Source organism: Cyphomyrmex costatus, unplaced genomic scaffold (assembly GCF_001594065.2).
Source record: "Cyphomyrmex costatus isolate MS0001 unplaced genomic scaffold, Ccosl1.0 scaffold51, whole genome shotgun sequence".
Taxonomy (NCBI): Eukaryota; Metazoa; Arthropoda; class Insecta; order Hymenoptera; family Formicidae; genus Cyphomyrmex; species Cyphomyrmex costatus.
This window is the reverse complement of record NW_017279354.1, coordinates 2,015,514-2,037,627: the sequence shown is the minus strand read 5'-3', so window position 1 is coordinate 2,037,627 and position 22,114 is coordinate 2,015,514. Positions and strand designations below refer to the sequence as shown.

Here is a 22,114-nt window from a genome sequence, read left to right as displayed (position 1 = left end):
ATGAGTGGCCATATTATCCCCCCCCTATGGGATAAATGGCAAAAATGCAGGGGTTTGAAAAAGTTACTTTTTAATATGGAAAATAAATTATTTTAGATTTCTAATATTTTTTTTACAGTAGTAGATGATACAAAGTTTCTATTTATATAATTAATTTACTTTAAACATAGTAAATAATAATTGATAAATTAAGTTTTCGATAGGTGAGGCGTATATACCGGGTTTACCCTAATTCAAATTTTGTTGCTATAATAAAATTCATTTGTCGGCACAACACAACAAGGTTAATAAAAGTCTTTTGTACCGTGACATTTTTTTGTTAACAAAGTAATGTAACGTAAAGCAAAAGTAATGAATTTTACGATTTACGTAAATCAAATTCAAAAGATGTTATCTCGAAAATTTTAAGTCTCAGAACAGTCTATTCTCGAGGGAAATTCTCCGATTTCTTCCTTCTGTTTCCTTTAATGCCCGACGAGGCCGATGCACTCGATCGTAAGCGTATAAGCGCGCGTGAGAAACGCAGCGAGAGCTGCACGCCGCGGATCGCGCTGCGTTTTATACGGGCGATCGTCGGGCGCAACTTTGTATGGAAATCTCGATACACGATAAAGAAGCGCGATGAAGAAAGACAGCGGTAGAAAAGGGAAGAGAAACGGGGGAAAAAAGCGGGGAAAATATGTGATCCACGGGCCTTGGCGGGCGGTGGTAGCGGAGGGCAATCGGCGCCGGGGTCATCATTATCCGGCCATTATCCGGCCCCGGCCCAACCACTGTAATCCGTATTTCATTCTCCGCCGGTTTTTTGTCGCCGGTCGAAGAGCGGTTATGGGCCCCGTAGATTACAGGCGCAGCGCGGCCCACTACGGCGACCGATAGTTTCCGCGATGCAACGCGTCTGGACGGGGTACACCCACCCCCTGCAAGCCTCCCGCCAGCTTTTGCTTCTTCCCTCCCGTCTCTCTCGATCCTTTTGCGATAAAGCAGGTCAAGGAGCACAAGAGGGCATACGCACTTTTCGCTAGCTTCGAATATTTTTTTCGCAAATTATATAAAACAGTCTTCTTCACATAAAACCGCGATAGATAAATCTGTGGTAAACAATTATAAATACATAATATACTTATCTAAATTTCTTCACGTTATAACTTATAGAAAATTGTCAATGAAATAAAAAGAAATCATGATTTGACTTCTGTTTGCGTGCGCTTTTAAAGTGTGAATTTTAGTTTATTGTTATTTTATTTTAATTTATAATATATTACATGTTTTATTAGTTCACACAAATAATATTGACTCTTAATTGCCTTTTTATTCCATTGACAATTTTTAATACTAAGAGTCCTGTATATTCGTTTTATTTTATAACTTATAGAATCATTGAAAAGATACTAAATATTAGATTTAACTTTGCGACGACATAAATTTCAATTCTTCCGTCAGGTAATAGAAATTTTTATGAAATAGAGCAAATATATTTGTTCCGGATTGCATAAAAATTTTTGACGATATAAAAATGTTTGTTAGACTATCAAAATAATTATGTAGGACACTCAAACGTATGATTACCATAGAATGTCGAAATTTCTTGCAGCATTGCTTATCACGCTTGAGTTAATTTCTTACATAATTACTTTGACGGTCCAGCAAAATTATTTTCAGACCAGTAGGTATCTACTCTCTAAATTTTTTAGAATGAAAAAGTGAATATTAAGCTAGTCTTTCTAGAAAAAGAGTGACTCACATAATCGATTTGCAATCTTTAAGATAAGATTTCACTCTTTAGAGTGACAATTTTCACTCTAAAAATTTTAGAGTATTTAAATTTTTAGATAGTTTATATTGGATTGTGTTGAAAGTTCGATAGTAACGGCGCACAATTATAAGTCTGAAAAATTAATTTAAAGAATATGTACATGTATTAGTTCAATATCTAACTTTGACCACTAATATTGGCACTTTTTGAATTCAGGTGATGTATTAACATCAGTTTGATTACGTACAAGTCTATTCTTGCTTTCAAAATAACATTTTTATAAAATTCTTTCCGATTTGTGATCTTTATCTATCTCTATGATCTCTATAAATCACGCGCAGGATGGTACCCTGATTCCCAAAGTGCATCGAAGGGGCACGACCTTCTTGGCCGCGCCGCGCCGCCTCGACACCTTTGCCCCGGATCAAGATCGGTCCTTCGCGAGATCTCGATCTCCGAATCCGCGGGACAACGCGTGTCGCCCATAATGAATCTCGGTTGTTGCATAATGAGAGCATAAATTACGCGTTCTCGTACGAGAGACCGACTCTTTCTCTCTTTTCTCCTCCCGTGCCTGCCAACGGCTATCGGCCACTGCGGGCAAACGCAATAAATTCCGACGTATAGACAACGGTGCCCCGCAACGTGTGTCGTCTGCAACGCACGCACACAAACGCGCACGCTGCCGCTCGTTGTTCGTATATATATTTACCTGGCAATTAGTTTTGCGGAGAATGTTGTTGTCCTTGATCGTACACACAGAGCGAGCGTGAACGTTTGCGGGGGTGTCCTCCGCTGTCTGTACGTCGCCGAGAACAACAGCCTAGAGGATCTCGAAACGAATTATGTACGCCTCTCTTTCGATGATCGGTCGGACGAATTTCAATCTACGTAAATTGCGTGAGTTTTATGATAGAATGGACTTCTATATAGCTGTGTATATACATATACATTGTATTATACTTATTGCCAATTATTACATACATTTTTAAATATCAAACTCTTGTTGTATAACTTTAATTTATAAAACAATAATAATTTAATTTATAGTATAATCTAGACAGCATAAAATATTTATGATAATTATTCATTTTTTGAAATATTATATATGTATATAAACATTTTATATTTTTTTTTACATAAAGCTTTATTTGAAATATTATTAAAATATTTCTTCTAAATATTTTTACTTGAATTCTAATGCTTTTTTTATTATATATAAGTACTTTTATAGCATTTACTACCAACATTTACAATAAATATTTTATAATACATAGAATAAATATTTATGATCTGCGCGCAATCGAAGATCATAAAATATTTAAAATGTGTTTTGTATTAAATAAATTTCAACTTTAATTTGGCCTCCCCCCCTCCTTAAATAAAATCGGTGAATATTATATTATTTTTGGTTGACTGGGTATTGACACCTTATATAAGTTCAATTCTTTATTATGTAAATCGAATTAGTCATCTGTTATAAATAATTAATAAAGCTTATTTTATTACGCAAACATTCCGCGTATTAATTAATTAACAGCTTCATTTGATTTATTTGCTATTAATACGTTTTCATCCTTCGTCGTGTTTGTGTTGATAAAAAATGTTACACATACAAAAAAATTTGAGAGATCGATACCAAGCAATTTTCATATTTCAAACTATACTTACTCGCGGTCTCTCGAATTATACTGCTTCGTTCGCGAAACAATGGCGGCTCGATAAAATTGCGAGGACTCATTTATCGTGGTCCAACGATACGCGGTCCTTCGCGGCGCTTATGATTGCCCCGCGCGGCTATCTCTTCTCTCGCCCTTTGCCCCTCCCCCACCCTCCCCCACCTCCTCCGCTGCGTACTCCCCTTTAACACGTGGTTAAACTTCGTGCTCCTTCACCGACCTCGCGATACCGACCGCGATAGATCGAAGCGGGCCCGATTTCCTCCTTAGCGCGCTCGAAATTTTTGCTTGCGCCGTTCCGGCGCGAAGTGTTGTTGCAACAAGGTGTTAGATTAATTGCGCGATTAAATCGTCGTAAATCTCGAAACGGGACGCCCACTCGCGCACAAGAGGGTGCAAAGAAAGAAAGGGAAAGAGAAAAGAGAGAGAAAGAGCACGCCTCTTCGCGCTCCTCCTCGACGTTTCCAGAGCGATACGAATCTTTATGGCAGCGAGATTCTCGCCTTCTCTCGGTCGCGTTCTCTTCTTCCTCGCGCTGCCTTGCAGAGACGTCGATCCCAGAAATTGGAATGTTCGGCTCCGCACTGGTTGGATCGCCCCCCGAGGAAAGCTCTCACAAGAGTAAATACTCTCTTCATCGTGTAGTTAATAGTCGGATGAAGTTTATATGTATGTGCATACGTATGTGTGTTCGCGAAATTTTCCAGTAATAGACTGTGAATTTGCCTGGAGCTGTGAAACAATTGTTATTCAGAATTCATTCTTTGATGAAATTTTATATTTATGTATGTTTATTAAATAATACATATGGAACGTTTCGACTTGACTCAATCATTCTCAGCTATGCAATAAATCTCAATACTTATTAATTATCATAACATATAAAGGAAAAAAGTGAAATTTTCCCCAATTCTAATAAAACATCTTAGCTCACTTACATATACAGTTTATAGAAAAAACTACGTTATATATTATTTTTAGTCTTAATATTGATAACCTATTCTTCGGTTGAAAACGAGAAAAGCTTCGCATCATACGAGCAAGATATTTCATACTATTTAACAAAATTTTTACTATTTGTTAATAAATCATATCAAATCAGTGTAATAATAATTTATTTAAATTTATTTGATAATAATAATTGTATGTATTTTTCTTTACTCAAAACTTAGAATGTAAACCAAAATTTTAAACCAAAATTATCAATAGCTCTTATTTCTTAATGTAGAATATGTAGATCAAAACGAGCAGATTATGATAATTGTGCAGTGAGTTACGTACAACTCAAAAGAGTTCAGCATCCAAAAAATCAGAATTTTGAATTCGTGTAGTCACTGCCGAATCCAAAATTTGGATTTTTTGGATATATGTATATAAAAAATCGATATTCATAAACCGATAGTCATATCGAAGAAAAAATAAATAAAACTATTCCTTTAGTAAAACATATTAAGAGAGAAAGAGAAAGAAATATTACATATTTTTAAAATATACTGTATTATATACATATATATATTATATACATGTATATATAAAATATATATATTTACATATTAAAAAAATATTCACTTGTTATAACAAAAGAAGTTTAAGTTCTTTTCACGAATTGTTGAAAACATTTACTATGCCGAAGAATTTAGATACAATGATTTACTTGCCCATTGATCTCAATATTGGCGACGATTAGAAATTCGACCAAAAGACTTTCACCTCGTCGCTTTCGCTTCTTTACTGAGCGATTCTTAATATGTCCAAAATGTGCGTTCCGTTATTTTAGCGTTGGCGTAACCAGAAAGTTTCCAGAATCGCAAATGATACAAGTGCAAATTTCTTCAGGAGTTTGGGAGACGAAGGACGGAGCAAATATTGAATACACACGTTTTACGAATTTTTTTATTTCTTTTTATTTTTCTCTGCTTCGTGTTAGTAACTCGCGCCGAGTATCGGCAACGAAAAATGTCGGCGTAAGAAAATATATGTATGTATGTATATATTTTTTATTGATAATAATAATATTATTGCTTTCGTGTCGAGGCTTATCTCAGTCCGCGTATAAAATATATTAAACTTTCCAGTCGTCGTCATATATAGTCGTTTTTAATCTGTCTTTAAATTACGCAACAGATTTTTGATAGCATTGTTTCTTCTATATCAATTTACTGGCGTGTCTTGAGATCAGCCTTGATTATTACCACGTCTATTCGCCATATTCACTCTAATCTCATTAAAACAGTCGAACATGGGTATATATAAATATATATAATATATATGTATAACAAAATATCTTCCAGAGCAAGATCGATTATACATAGAAAAACAACGCTTCTATATAATTCTATATAATTAAATATCTGCTCGTATAAAACCAGTATCGCTTCAATTGTACGGTTATCGAATAAAAAGAGATATACTCTCGTCACAAATATTTACAAAATTTTACGCGCAGTTATTATATTGCAATTGCCATAGATCACTGGGAAAATGGAAGCACAATTTTCTCTCACTAGGCTACCCCCTTTTTCTTTCATTAAGGTACAATAAATTGCACTGATTCTAATAAATTCCAACATTAGTATCTCTTAACGATTCGATAACAATATGTAAATTCCTTATATATGTATATACATATATTTTAATTTATAATACGTATATATATATATATATATTTATAATACGTATACGTATGTATAAATTAAAATGTTTGATAATGGACGTATTTGATAAATGAGATTTTTCTCTTTGAAAATATTGAATAATAATGAAATCTTTATATTAAAAAATTCTGTTAAAATTAAATCTATTTAAAATTAATTGATGCTTAAATGTTTGTCACTACAATCTTACAATTTGTTTTAATAAGTCTTTTTTCTTATTCGTTAGATTATATAAAATATCAACAACTTTCACACTACCGTTTAAGAAAAAATTTAAATATATACGTCTATTGACAAACACGCTGTATTAAAAAATATTCCTTACCTTTAGTCTTACAAAATTTAAATATAGTGATTAATAATTTAATAAATAAACAGTCAGTTACGCACAACAATGGCTGCTTTGTGATGTCATACCGCTCGATTAGAATCTATCCAATGTTACTCATGTCATTTTGCCTAATTTTATAATTTCTTATTTCTCTCTCTCTAGTTGCAAAATTAACCGCCCTCCTTGCTTTTATCCGTGTCAACGAACTGCATTCTCTCTTTCTGTTATAATACAGTTATCGAGGATAAATCCTTAGTCTTTCTGCTTTTGGATCTCCCTTGCGCTTTATATTACGGAATTGAAGAACCAACTACCGTTAAATTTACAGAACGCGGTGAAGCTTGGCACAAAATGAACAGCAGACGATCTTTAAAGAGATACTTTTAGCGATCGCATGTCGTCCTATTATGCCATCAAGACACTTTTTTTTACGTTGCATGTTTTATTTATATAATTTTGTGAAGTAATAAACACAGAATTTAAACTACTGATAAAATTAGTTCAATATAAAAAAAAATGAAGGCAACAAAAAGAATTAATCCGAGCATTGTTTCTTGGTAAGTTGTATAATATTTGTAATTTGATATTTTTCTTAATTTTAATTTAGATGCATTAAACAACAGTGTTTTGAGGTCCCGTCGCGGTCTACTTCCGATTTGATGAGCGTTCTATGCCAGGCCACATAAAAAAATAATGTATCGCGTCGTAGAAATCCAACAGCCGTGGAAGCGCGCTTTACGATCTAATTACGCGAGCAAATTCATTTCCTCGACAGACTGGTACCCGCTCGTTCACGCCGCCATGTTCTTTGGCTTTAAGTGTTCGAAATAAGAGACTCGAATTTTTCAATAGCCCGAATGTTATCGTTAAAGGATAATCACTCGTCGTAAATATTAATACGTGTCGAACAGCATTAAATTAGCAAATAATTATGCAAGGAAAAAATAATTCGTTGTTACGATTACTTTGTAAAATGTCAATAAATAAATGCAAATTAATTTTCCAACTTGTTTATGTAACAAACGTACTTATCTATTGCGTCCAATAGAAAAAAAATATTTGCGACTGTTGTAAGATTCTTTAATATGGTTTATATATTTAAGTCCGTGACGAATTAAGAGTAAGAACTAATCCTAAAGAATAATTAATAGTTGCACACAAAGCTGCTTCTTTTACTGAACGCAGCCGTTGTATTTATCATACAATTCTGAACAATAAATGTCGCGCGATTAAAGCGAGCTGAAAATGATTTAAGTCCAATGCTAACAGGACGTAATTGCACTTTCGCACGGCTGAGAAAGAACAGCTATGGTAATAATCTCCAATGTTAAATTAGTGATACACATAAACGAATTGAAATGGTACCAATATCAGTCACAGAATAAGCATTAACGGAATCCCCAAAAAAATAAGAAAGTCAAAATAATGTCAATTTTTAATACCACATTGATTATTAACCGAATTTATGTCATTCTTTTGTGACAATTCAATCATGATTCAATTATGACATTATTTGACTATTTCGTTCTGCTTGAGGTGCACGCCGAAGAACTTCCAGCATTACACGGCAGATTGTACTATTATTTTAAAACAAACTCAATTAAATAAATAAAACGAATACATAAAATAATTATATTTTATATATACAACCGATTGGTGAGCGAACGTGGACATAACGTTAGTAAAAATCTTAATGCTTAACTAAAAATGCGCAAAATTTTATATTAATTACATTTTATATACGTTGTAATTCAAAATCGCAAATAACTTACTAAAATATTTAAAAAAAAGTATTTCATATAACAGAAAGCGAAAGAAAATGATACAAGAATGACCCAATCTCCAGATAATTTGCGCGATGAAGTAGATAAGCGAATGAGAAATTTCTGTTAATCTGAAAATTAATTAAAACTTACTGTAAAAAGATAAAAGGACGATGAAAAAGGACGAAGTATAGAAACGCATGAAAATCACTTATAAATTATATTATAGTATAAAAAATCGACGCGGTCGACTGTAATCGAGACCACGTGGAGACTGCAGCAAGAAAAGAAAACGTAAGACAAGAAAAAATCTAAGGATAACCAGAAAGTCAAAACAATTTGACGTTATATACTGATTATTGGCCAATAAATTAATACTTTTTTTCATATTCTGCCAATACGACATCAATTGAACTTTCTTGTTCTCCTTAGAAACGAGAAAAGAAAAATCTCTTGGAGTAACTTAAGGGTGACTCACGTGAATCCCCGATATACTTACGTAACTAAGTCTTAATTCCTAATCGTTCATGGAACATACAATATTTAATATATCATAGATATATGGGACCAAAATCACCAGCACCAGCCGTGCGTCTGAGACGCCTCGAGCGCAACAGCGATCGCCGTAATTGTTCTCTTTCTGCCGCCGTTCTCTCGAACGGAAAACCCACTCGATCGATCTATAATACGAGATGGTCGTCAATCACGGACGCGACAACCATCGTCTGTGATCCGATCAGAAATCCTCGCGTCTCGAACGCAACGCGTCTTTCATTATCACGATTCCCACCGCACGCGTCTAAGGCACTCTCGACAACTTAATAAACGCCTCCGCGCGCGCGCGTAAAAATATTTCCGCGAACTCGGCGCGTGTTAGAGGTCGTAAGATGTGCAAAAATATAATTAACCTTATCCCGTCGCGAACAGGCAATGATTACGTCGACGAAGATATTTTCATCTTCCGTTAGATACACGCGACATTACGCTACGCCGCACTTGCAAATTCACGTTTCGCGCATTTCTTTATTTTATTTTTCAGGATTGTCACAAATTCTTCATCCTAAAATTCTATAACTCTTCCTAGACAAAATTTCATGATTTTTTTAAACGTTTTCAATATTATTTTGAATTTTTTCGTCCTAATTTGGAAACCGTTAAATATCTGTTGACAGATCAATTTAACGTAGCAACGTAAATTATCATTAATGTTACTGATGTTGCTTGCATTTTATTGTTGAGCATTCCAAAACCGTATAAGTGTGATGTACACTGACAAAAATGTTTGATCAAATTAAACTTCTGATAGAAAATAAACGATCCAAAATTTTGATTAACTATTGTAGATTTCTGGTTGAATCTATCATACTAGAATTCTAATTGAGGTAATCAATACACGTTCCAAATTTCCTTGATTAAATGTATTAGAATTCTAAGAGATTTAATCAGATCTACTATACTTAACTATAATTCTAGGTCGTTCATTTTTTACGAGAATTATAATTAATTAGAGAATTAATTAATTCAATCGAACATTTTTCTTCGTATATGCATATTAAACTTGTTTGAAGTCAAGAATTTCAATTTTTCAAAAAAAATTTTGTAAAATTCCTTGAATTATTCCTAATTTTCCTAATCGTTTTCCTATGATATTTTCCCGAGTTTCTTGATTTTCAGTTTTGTGTAGCAACCCTGATATTTTGTGATGCAGCAGGGAAAGACGAAGTTATGGCGTCTGCATAATTAGAAAAATTTTTTGTATAAAAATAGTTTATCTCCTTAGATTTCACATCTCCGTTCATATCGAAGAACGGCGGAACTAAGCTGCGACGAATAGTTCCGCGCGCTGAATGTGGTGTCCCATCGACGAATCGCGTATACGTTATTGGACAGCTCGAGGATCTGACGAACTGGTGCCGACAAGCGATTGTGAGAATAGAGAGGAAAGAGTCATTTCTTCCCTTTTCTCTGGCAAATTTCCACCCGCTCGCGTCTTCACCTCGCGACAAGAGCTTTGTCGAAACGAAAGACCGACCCAGTAGAAAATCGTAAAAAAAAAAAAAAAAAAAAAAAAAAAAAAAAAAAAAAAAAAAACTCGAAGACGTACGTACACATAGGAGACAGAGAGAGAAAGTGAAAGGAAAGTGGAAAAAGAAGGGAATAAACGTAAGGCGAAAGTGATCGCCCAAAACGGGCGTACTAAGCGGACCCGGCTGTGGCTCGGTGTTATCATCGGGATAATATCGAGCATCGCGGATCATTATTTTATTTTTTTTTCTTTTTTTACCTTTTGATCTTTGTGCTTGGTGGGCTTTTCTTGAGGTCACTCGCTCCAGATCGCGCCTACTCGCACAAAGAAAAAAGAGATTGAGATGATTCGTAGATACAATTAAAAAAGGAGAAGCGGGATAAAGAGGAGAGGGAAGAGAGACGGAGAAATCCTTATAAACAATAAGGATGACAGAACTGGTATACCAGTCTCTGGCTACGCTCCGTCTTCTTCATGATTCCCTTCTTGTAATACTGCCGGATGCTGCGGCTGAGCTTGTCATAGTTCATCGCGGGCCGATTCTTTCGCTTGCCCCAGAGTCGCGCCACGCGCACCGAGTCTTCGATCTTGAAGACCCCCTTGTTGCGATCCAGCCAACGTATGCAGGAACCATGAACGCCCGGACTCTGTAGTAGCTCCTTCAGAAATTGCCAGAGGTGAATGTGGCTACCGCCGTTGCGCATCTTACCGCCGCTGTTGCTATCGTTTCCGCCGCTCTGAGCGGAAGCGCAATCCTCATCCTCGTCTGCATGCAGAGAATCAAGGAGATGCAAGAAGTGAGGGACAACAAGTAAAATCATAGTAATTGCGTTTTGTCAACGTTGCGTTACATTTTATACTCGCGCGTGAAACCAAATAGAGAGTCGATAATTATAAACTCTTCCATAACTCTCTTTAGACATAACAGGTATAGACTGCGAGTATGCAGTCTGATCTTAGCATCTATACTCCGTTAAAAAGAGTCAAATATATCAGCATCTCCTTTTCAATTTAATATTTTAGAAATAAAGAGGGAAGGAGAAAAAGAGGAAGAACAAGTATATTTATTATCATTCTAAAGCTGTAACCTCTAAAAACAAATAAATTGAAGCAAAAATAATATATAAAAAACAAAAAACTTACAAAAGTTAAAGAAAATTAATTACATTGAAAAACAAAAGAAACCAATGAGTGTTTAAATTTTTAAAAAAATTTTTTGTTTTAATTTTCTCTAGATAATTTTTAATAGAATAATATATGTTATTAACTGTCTTTTCACAGACATGTTACTGTTGTTTTAAAAAATTTTGCTACACATCTTCACACGATGCTTTTACCTCTGGTTGGTGCACGGAAACATTTTGTTAATTAACAATAATTGTTTTTCAATTGGCATTATAACTTGGAGTATATGGAGCTTTGTATTTATTATCAATTGGTCGCTGAAGATGGTCTAAATCACAGACCGAAACGTTCGACTGTATTTTTAATTGTAAGATTAAATTAATTTTTCGCATGATCAACTGCGTTTGACTCTTTATAGCCTTATATTTCACGATTGTTTATTTGTTTTTAACAAAAAGAGTCTATAACTAGTTTTTATATTAATTATTTAAATTTTTAAAAGAAAGCAATGTATGTGAATAAACTCAAAGAATTTTTGACGAAAATATTATAAAATAAAATAAAGTAAAAGTAAAATAAGGGAGAGAGAGAGAGAGAGAGAGAGAGAGAGATTTTCTTTAACGCTCAAGCAAAACATCCTCTCAGTTAAACAAAACAACAATTAATAAAATAACTTGATTTAAAAAAAATAAAAATAAAAATAAAAATTTATATTGAAAGGAAAGAAAAATAATTATAGTATTAACGATTGAAAAGCATAGCAAAAATAATAGAGAAGGATGGGAGGAAAAGAGAAAAAGACCGATATGATTCAAGCTATCTCACTCTTTCTAAACCGACAATCTTCATAGAAATACGCGGTCTATTCTATTATGTCTGAAATTATATGGAATCAAACAAGAAAGTAAGGCAAGTCCACTTAATTTTTCCGTTGAACGAGTTTATCAATCGGTAAATAATGATCGAAAAAGTATATAACATACCATCTGAGAAATCAATGGTGCAGGGAGATTCCTTAAGATTAACTATTGTATTTCCAACTGTCGGAGTCACAGCGCTGTTTGGAGACTGAACTACACCCGTGGGACTCCAGGAAGCGGCCAGAGTGTTTCGTGGTGATTCCTCAACGGCGGCCTTCCAAATCTCCAATTGTGCATGCAGCATACTCCCGCACTTCAACATAAACAGTCGTACCGGCATTATTAGCATAATTATCCATAGCTTCGACATTTATAAAGCGGCATCTACAATGATATTTTAAGATCATAGAGATAATTAAAAATAAAGCTGAGCACAGGGAAGAATAGACGCTAGAAAGAAGAAAAGAGAGACACAGACTGAGAGAGAAAAGCGCGTTAGGAGCGTTAGAATTCCAACGAAAGAATCGTTGTGCGCGAGAGAAGAGAAAGCGGCTCGCGTTGAGAGAGACGCAACGCAACAGGTAAGACATTCGAGCGGTTGACCCACTTCTCGATCGTTTCTGACGAGCCAATGGCGCGCACACCGGTAGGCATGGTGAAGCCGATCCTGCTGATCTTGGAACGAGTGTTCAAGAAGCGGTTTGTATATACGCACGCACGCACGCACGCACGCACATTCATTTCGAACGCGGTTATTCTGCATCGCCGTTACATCCTCATCGGTCTATCTTCACGATGCACAAACGTGCCGACATCCGGAGACACGAGATCCTCGTCCATGAGAAATTTCATCTCAAGTTATTGGAGCGGTATTTATAAGCTATTATTATACAAAGCAACGTTTCCGAACGTAACGATTATTTAAAAGATTTAATTGTTGAAATTAGATCGCATATGGTGCTTATTAACAAAGCATTTCCTTCGATTTACCAATGTAATCTGCAGCGAGCGCAGTATTCTTATGCCTCATGCAGCGGCGCAATCATACTCGGATATTTCGTAATGTTCCGAGAAACAAATATTCTCGCGTATCGATAATCGCCGCCATTAAGATGCGATGCCAAACCACAAAGAATGCCGTAATTATTTCCTTGAGGAGTCGACAAGCAAACGTGGCATGACTTGTCCGTGGTTTACACGTCAGCATTAAACGCCACATTCATATACCATATTAAATGCAATCGAATTTTCTACTCTTTTCACTTCTTTGATATTTTATCTTTTATTCTTCGATTTTAAAAATTCAATTAAAAAAGGTTTAAACTCAATAGAAATGAACTTTATGTCGCGTTTCATCTCTTCAATGATTCTACTATACTGTGGTATACTTTTGTAGAAATTCGAGAAACTAAGCGATTAATTATAGGCAACTTGAAAAAGAAAAATATACGACTGACTACTAATTTTAAATCCATTAGATTAAATCGCGCTTACAAGATGCAAAGTGAAATTAAACCTTTATGCACAAAGTATACGTGCGTAATATTTGTGAGTTGAATGAAGTCCACGAAAAAAACTCGACTGCACGTCGCATCAACGAAGCACGAACGAACGAGGAAAGGACTTGGCGAAGATCGCTGCAGATAGAACGTGACCATAAGCAAGCCTGATTCCACGCTACGGGGAGAACTACCGTGGTACTTCGCAGCGCGATTATCCAATTACTAGACGCAAAACGGAATCCATTATGCATGACTACTTCCCCGCTGCTCGTCATATACACAGCTACTCTACTCGCTATTAATTTCCGTTAGACTTACGCCTGTAATTCTCTTCGAATAATGAGATGCGCATCAATCGATGAGACTCCAACATTTACCTATTTATGCTTACAATTTAAAAACATAACATAATCATCCGGAGTTTATACGGCACCGATTACGTCACGGGCTCTTAACTGCGCCTTTGATATTTCCTGTTTTTCTTCAGCAAACTCAGGAAGATGGTGGAGAGAACAATTAATTCTTTTAGGTAATAAAATGGAGAAATGTATTTTGCTTTTCATCCTATTTTATTATAATTATTTACTACAATAAAAATAATCAACGATTGAATAATCGTAAAACAAAGATTGCACTTCTTAGAAAAAAAAAACTAACTTGTTAAAATGATATTTATTTTATAATACAATGTCAAGTTCACTTTCTTAGCTTTATCTTAGCTTTGTCAAGTTTAGGGTTAACTACAGTCGACAGATTGGTATATAATCAATATTGGCACAACCGGTTTTTAGCACGCTCGATGCCGTGGATGGATAAAACTTGTTACTTAATAAGCGATTTAATGCGACTTGTATGCACAAATATCAGAAAAGCCAGCAGAGAGAAGCCGTTGTAATTTGTTATTTTCTCAGTTCTCTTCGAATAATAATACATTCATAAAGATAATTTCATACTTTGATTCGTCAAATAATCACATCGAGATATAAACAACTGATCATTAACAGTACTTTATAATTAAGTTACTCATGTGTTAATCAAACCATAGTACTTGCAATCGCATATTTCTTAAGTCAAACATTATTTATAAGATAGAAGATTACATTTACAGTATAAATGTACGCTAGACGTATTGTAATAAAAATCAATATTGCCACTATTATACAACATATACTCTGAAATTTGCTTATTAAAAAATACCTCAGTACAACTTTTATTATTTCACAAACTATTGCTTAAAATATAAATTTATAACAAATAATTGTTATACTTATATTTTTTGAACATTTTCTAGTATTTTGGTTTGCAAATGTCAGGACACTCTGTATAAGATTTGTTATACAGGATGTTCCGTAAAGACTGTAAAATTGCCTAAAAGGAGATTTCATTTTGAGATGAAAATTCGAATCAACCAAAAATCAAAGCTACAAGTAATAAATATCATTAATTAGAAATATCAATAATTTTATCTTCGCATGTGTAATATTTATATCGATATTGACAACAGGTGATAATTAACTTTCGCTTTTAGCATTTTACATTGTATCACATCTAGATGCGCAAGTTTTATACGGTACAATTAAACGTTATAATTAAAATGGTATTAATTAAAAAACTACCCTATTATAGCCTTAATATTTTGGTATTAGAATTTTTGTCTTGAAATTATCTCAGAAATCTACCCTTAAGCGTTATTATGATCTTTACGAGACACCCTGTATAAGATAAAATAAAATAGTATAGGCAAAGAAATAATTAATTGTGTTAAAATTTATATTTTGATTTAAACTTTCTCATTGATATTTATCGTCAATGTTAATACGTAATCAAATTATGATACACAAGTGAGATTTAATCTAATAAAAAAAAATAGGTTAATAAAAGAAATCTTATGGTTATCGCAATTGTACTATACTTATAACGAAAAATGTATCGATAGGTGACTTTTGATCGTGGCAACTGTAGCGGTTTTTTCTGTGTGAACAATCTTAAGGGCCTCTTTCCTGAAATCGTATCCGGCTCTGACGCAAACATGTAACTTTCATGCGTCAGATGATTCTTAGGGGGAATTCCAATTCTGTTACGTCGAAACCATAAGCAACGTATATTTAACCACTAATTCTTCAGGTACTGATTACGTGGAAGGGACATAACGCATATCGATTACTAGGAAATTCACTTTCACCAGATCTTGGCAACGGACATTTCTCAAGTCCCCCTCTGGTTTCTTCAACGAACGAGTGCAAATAACTTGCTCACGACGATCGCAAATTGTTACGATAATGAAGAATAAAGTTAAAATCACGCTCAATGCGTGTAACTTTCCAGGTTATCAAATTCAAACTTAATTGCCATAATTTCACTGAAACATGAATTTACCAATTTACATCTATCCTGTCATTATATCACGTTTTACTTTCACTGATAAATACTGACATTTATTCAAAATTAATCAGTCATGAAATACAGTATAGTAATTCAATTTGAAATATGTGATTATTTATGAACATATTTTTCGAATCGAAAATAGAAATTATAAACACACATCGTGCGTATGACAATTACCGCGATAAATGCAAAATCTATTATAAATTTTCGACGTAACGAGAGATAAGTTCCATGAAAAATCCAATGTTATCAATGAGAGACAGGTAAAAATACATTTTCGCAGGATTGAGTATCATTGTAGCTAGCATTGTCAAGTAGGTATTCATATTGCAATACAGAGAAAATGTCATGCAAAACACCCATGCGTAAATTTAAGTGTTTCTTTTTGCCTCAAACCTTCTTACATTAACATAAAATAAAATTATTTCGAAAATCACGCGGCTGATTAATTTATCGAAAACACGTATGTACGATTTCCCCCGATGAGGTCGATCATTGCAGGCGCAAGGATTGCGTAACGGTACACGTCAAAGTTGTAAGTTGTGCATGCTTAACGTACGTAGTGTACGAGAAAAAAAAGTTGAACACGATAAGATGTAAAAGTAAAAAATAAAAATTTAATGCGAAATTTTTTTTTGTAATATCTTTAACAATTTCTTTTTTGCTCGGAGGTTAAAATCGATGTCTGAATATATAATAGATATTTACATAATTTACCTACATTTAATTCTAACGCTAGAAAACAGAAATAAACAACGAAATCTTATTTCCCGTTTAATCAAGCTTTATAGATCAGAATTTTTAGACAAACAAGTTTAATCATTACGTAAGATATTTAATGGAAAAATGGAAAAATTGAAAAAAATAGGTCACTTAAATAAAATATTTGCTGCCAAGGAAAAATAATAAGAATTTAAAAAAAAAAGTTTAATAACATTATTTAAGAAAGAGAACTTTCATCATCTATATAACTCTCTAAGCGTCCCTGTGTCTCACAAGTAAACCTATACCCAAGTTACACACCGATTTTGATGAGTTTTTAGTATGTTGTTCTCTAGATAACAATAAGCGATACGTATTTTTTTATACGGACCCATACGCACTTTTAAGGGATGTAATAATAAAAAAAATTTTTTTTTAGTTATAAAGTATACTCTTGAAAACATTCAATTTTTATTTTAGAAATTTTTTTCTACCTTTTATAGTTTCGAAGATATTCGCTTCGAAAGAGAAAAACCGATTTTTTAAAGAGGTGTTTCACCCCTTAAAGGTGCGTATGGGCCCGTATAAAAAAATGTGTCGCTTGTTTTTATCTGGAGAACAACATACTAAGAATTTATCAAAATCGGAGTGTAACACTTGGGTAGGTTTACCTGTTAGTTTCATTATAAAGCGATAGTTATAAAGTTAAACGGAGTTATATTTGAGTTTACCTGGGGAGCTCTCTGGCAGAATTCTTCTTCTGTGAAGGAGGCCAGCGTCGCGCCATCCACGTTGAAGCTCTCCATAGGCACCGAAGGCAATTGCAGTTGCCGCCTGGCCCACTGCACCCAAGCCGCCACATCCGCCGCGCTCCAGCGTCTGGGCTCTGCAATTAAGTGTCGGAAATCTGACATTACAGTCGCCAATCAAAAAACGCAGCAGTAAAAAATTAGAAGCTTGAAGGACCGCAAACGAGATTTAAAATTACATAAATATTCGTATCCTCCAAGAAAAATCTTGAGGTGTTAACCCAGGAAGCAAGAAACACTATTCCAGCAGCATTGCAGCAATATTGTTGCTATATTTTTAAACGTAGAAAACAGAAATAAACAACGAAATCTTATTTCCCGTTTAATCAAGCTTTATAGATCAGAATTTTTAGACAAACAAGTTTAATCATTACGTAAGATATTTAATGGAAAAATGGAAAAATTGAAAAAAATAGGTCACTTAAATAAAATATTTGCTGCCAAGGAAAAATAATAAGAATTTAAAAAAAAAAGTTTAATAACATTATTTAAGAAAGAGAACTTTCATCATCTATATAACTCTCTAAGCGTCCCTGTGTCTCACAAGTAAACCTATACCCAAGTTACACACCGATTTTGATGAGTTTTTAGTATGTTGTTCTCTAGATAACAATAAGCGATACGTATTTTTTTATACGGACCCATACGCACTTTTAAGGGATGTAATAATAAAAAAAATTTTTTTTTAGTTATAAAGTATACTCTTGAAAACATTCAATTTTTATTTTAGAAATTTTTTTCTACCTTTTATAGTTTCGAAGATATTCGCTTCGAAAGAGAAAAACCGATTTTTTAAAGAGGTGTTTCACCCCTTAAAGGTGCGTATGGGCCCGTATAAAAAAATGTGTCGCTTGTTTTTATCTGGAGAACAACATACTAAGAATTTATCAAAATCGGAGTGTAACACTTGGGTAGGTTTACCTGTTAGTTTCATTATAAAGCGATAGTTATAAAGTTAAACGGAGTTATATTTGAGTTTACCTGGGGAGCTCTCTGGCAGAATTCTTCTTCTGTGAAGGAGGCCAGCGTCGCGCCATCCACGTTGAAGCTCTCCATAGGCACCGAAGGCAATTGCAGTTGCCGCCTGGCCCACTGCACCCAAGCCGCCACATCCGCCGCGCTCCAGCGTCTGGGCTCTGCAATTAAGTGTCGGAAATCTGACATTACAGTCGCCAATCAAAAAACGCAGCAGTAAAAAATTAGAAGCTTGAAGGACCGCAAACGAGATTTAAAATTACATAAATATTCGTATCCTCCAAGAAAAATCTTGAGGTGTTAACCCAGGAAGCAAGAAACACTATGAAATATTCCAGCAGCATTGCAGCAATATTGTTGCTATATTTTTAAACGTTTCTTACTTATTGAGAAGACATCGCGCGGAAATATAGTTGCGTATACGCGCGAGCGTAGGATATTACGAATAACAAATCTGTAAGGTATAATTATACCGATGACGTGGATCTTCGTCACGGCACAGCACCATAATTTCGTAACTCGTGAAAGCATGCCGACACAACATGCTTTGGTAATTTGTTTCAATCGTGACGTCATGGTTCAAATTAACAGATCAACTATAGTTGCATTTACGCACGAGAAAAACAGTTACGGTTGCCAACTGACTGAAAGTTACCTATAGCAATACGTTTTTTTGATTAATGCCATATCTTACGATTATCACTGTTAAAATATGTCCATCTTATTGTTATCACAACCAAATGTATTAATGGGCGAAAATTATCATTATTTCCGGTTGTGGCAACCGCAACATTTTTTTCTGTGCAACAACGAATACAAATATAACGACGACGACGATATCGTCATCATCGAAATTACTGCCCGCGGCAAGGTAACGAGAAGGCCTAACGGAACGGGACTATAGTTGATACTTAACCGAGAAAACCGAAGTGCGCGTCGGAATTTCTGATGGCTCGCTCATAATCATGTCGTCTATACATCATCGAATGGCACGAAGTGAATATTTCCACAGTATCTGACCACGAAGAGAGAGTTTATATTATAGATGGAGAAGTGAGATATACTAACGAATCTCAGCATTTCGCATTGGAACCAATATGGACACGATAAATAGCTTAAAAGACAGCTAAAGAAAGAGGTGCTTGACTCAATTTTGGTGCTTTCATAAGTTTTGGAATGATAATAAGTGCTACAATTTACCATATAAAACACCATCGAAAATCACGAATAGATAATTCTCGCGCGAGTTACATTGTCGAGATAATCTTACAGTAAAAGGTGTAATGATAAAACCTTAAGAAACGCAGGAATAAATCTTACTTTGTGATTACCATAAGGTTGGTAATAATAATAATTAACGCGCACGTGATTACAGCCATTGTCACGGCGACTATTATAGAAATAGCGTGCTTATATAAGACACACTCACTTACTCTCCATTACTTGCAATTAATCTTTAGCGAGATAATATCGATAATCGTAAGATGTATGATTTTATATCATATCTTTTATCATTTTAGCTCTCCAATTCATTACCCGGTATTTACGATTACAATAATACGTATGGATTATAATGATTACCTATACGCATAAATACGCAAATTGTGATCCAATAATTTGTGCTGTCTCAATTAATTTGATTTGCATTACACAAAAATTCCGTGCATTTCTTATAAATTTCCAGAGATCTTCAAGAGATATATTATATAATAATCAAGTTAATACACGACTCAATTTGCAGAAATATGGACAAGAGAACATTGTTTTATAGAATTCTAATTAAACATACATATTTTAAAAGAATTGGCTCACCTGGATGAATGCCGAGCGCCACGCAGGTGTTGTCGAAGTCTTTCTGTAATTGCTGGATAGCCAGACTGAGGACCGGCTCGAGCTGTTCGCGGGCGAGGTCACCGACGCATTCGCCGGTCTCCATGTCCTCGACGAAGCCAGTGCCGACGCCGCCGAGATCGACAGGTCTTAGATTGTACTTCCTCTGGAAACTAGTATCCCTCAGTACTTCTCGCAGCAACTGATGATCGCTCTTCTGACCGTCCTTGAAGAGTTCTTCCTCCTTTCGCAAAGGATTCGCCAGTTCTTCTCGCGATTCTCGTTCCACCTTAGGCGGACTCGTCTTGGAAATTATGACAAGGTCTTTACGAAGGGCGGCGCCCTTGAAGAGAAGTTCGTGCAACGCTGAACTACCCTCAAATTCACTCGATGGACTAGGCGAAGATGAAGAGGAGGACAAAGAGGATGGCGACGAACCGTTGTTACTAGAAACTGATCGCGGTTCCTCCTTGAAAAGGATCTCTTTCAGCAACGGATGCCCCTGCACGCCAGTATTCTCCTTCTTCGGCAGAAAGTCGGCGTCGAGACTGTTATAGATATCCTCCTCGCTTCGAGGCGGAGTACAGGGCACCGTGCAGTCGGTTGAGTCTTCACGGTAACCCAGACTCTCGGCTAAGAGTCTGTAATCATGCGAAAATGCGCGATCCATTACCGTTAAAAGATTGTAAACGAAGAAAATGACGGGACACGAGAAATAATGGTATGGCATCCAAGTATGGTTCTAAGTGCGAGCGATTAGCGATTTTTAATCTCACACGTAATGATCGTATATAACACAGTGTAACAGCATTTTACATACATCAAAAAATTAAATTTTCCGTGAAAGTAAAAACAAAATCTAACACCGACGCGTTTTGTTCTGCGATACCTAATCAATTGTGTTTTTTATGCATGTTTACTCATTGTATATACCGATGCACATTAAAGCTATATCGTACACAAATTGACGTATAAAAGATATGTGTACAATATAAACATAAAAACGGGTTAAACTACGAAATCCTCAATACATTTAATTTATTGTGCTGTTAAAATCTGTGTTTTATAAATTTTCGAAATATTTGCATACTTTTACACAGATTAAATCAGATTATGTAAGAAATTTTGACCTAATTTTGAACGCGTAATATCAAGATATTTAAAAATTTTGGGCCAAAGAAAAATCCCGTTTTACGGTAACTATAAAATAATTAGTCGCGATGCGGTGTCTACCTGGATTCCTGAAGAATAGCCAAAAGATCAAGGCTCTTCTCCCTCTTGACCGGTTGCTTAGCGGACGGTTCCGGGCTGGTGGGGTAAAACTGAGCGCTCTGAGGGCTTCTGGGTACGTAATAGGGGCTCGTCGGATATCCCGGCGAGGAACCCTCATGCGAGTAGTTAGGCGACAACGGCAACTCGCCGTTCGGATATGGTGGACTCTGGTAGATCGTGGGCGATCCCGAGCGCGGCGAGCATACCTCCTGCTTGATTTGCGAACTTTTCAAACAGATCTGGCCGCCGGTTGGGCTGTAATCGTCCGGCAGGAGAGACAAATCGAACTGAAAGGTGTTGTAGTCGAATGACGGCGAGTAACCGGCCGCGGTTGGCACCGTCTGCGGCATCTGAAAGAGAATCGAAGATCGTAGATCGTACATACCGTCATTCGACACGATTAGTTTGCAAAAAATGTAGAAAAGAGAAAGCGGAGCGCTAAGAC

General features: G+C 35.3%; 1 protein-coding gene across 1 annotated transcript in view; it reads right to left on the bottom strand.

Annotated features, from left to right (window-relative positions):
* Nucleotides 1-10,310: 10,310 nt before the first annotated feature.
* Ets98B (DNA-binding protein Ets98B) overlaps nucleotides 10,311-22,114 on the bottom strand; it is a 43,438-nt gene continuing 31,634 nt past the window's right edge. The window contains exons 2-6 of the mRNA XM_018546028.1: nucleotides 21,631-22,019; nucleotides 20,380-21,038; nucleotides 18,574-18,728; nucleotides 12,318-12,507; nucleotides 10,311-10,975 (exon numbers count right to left, since the gene is read on the bottom strand). Of these exons, the coding sequence (XP_018401530.1) occupies nucleotides 10,623-10,975; nucleotides 12,318-12,507; nucleotides 18,574-18,728; nucleotides 20,380-21,038; nucleotides 21,631-22,019 (1,746 nt within the window). The 3' untranslated portion in view covers nucleotides 10,311-10,622. The remainder of the gene's footprint in view (nucleotides 10,976-12,317; nucleotides 12,508-18,573; nucleotides 18,729-20,379; nucleotides 21,039-21,630; nucleotides 22,020-22,114) is intronic.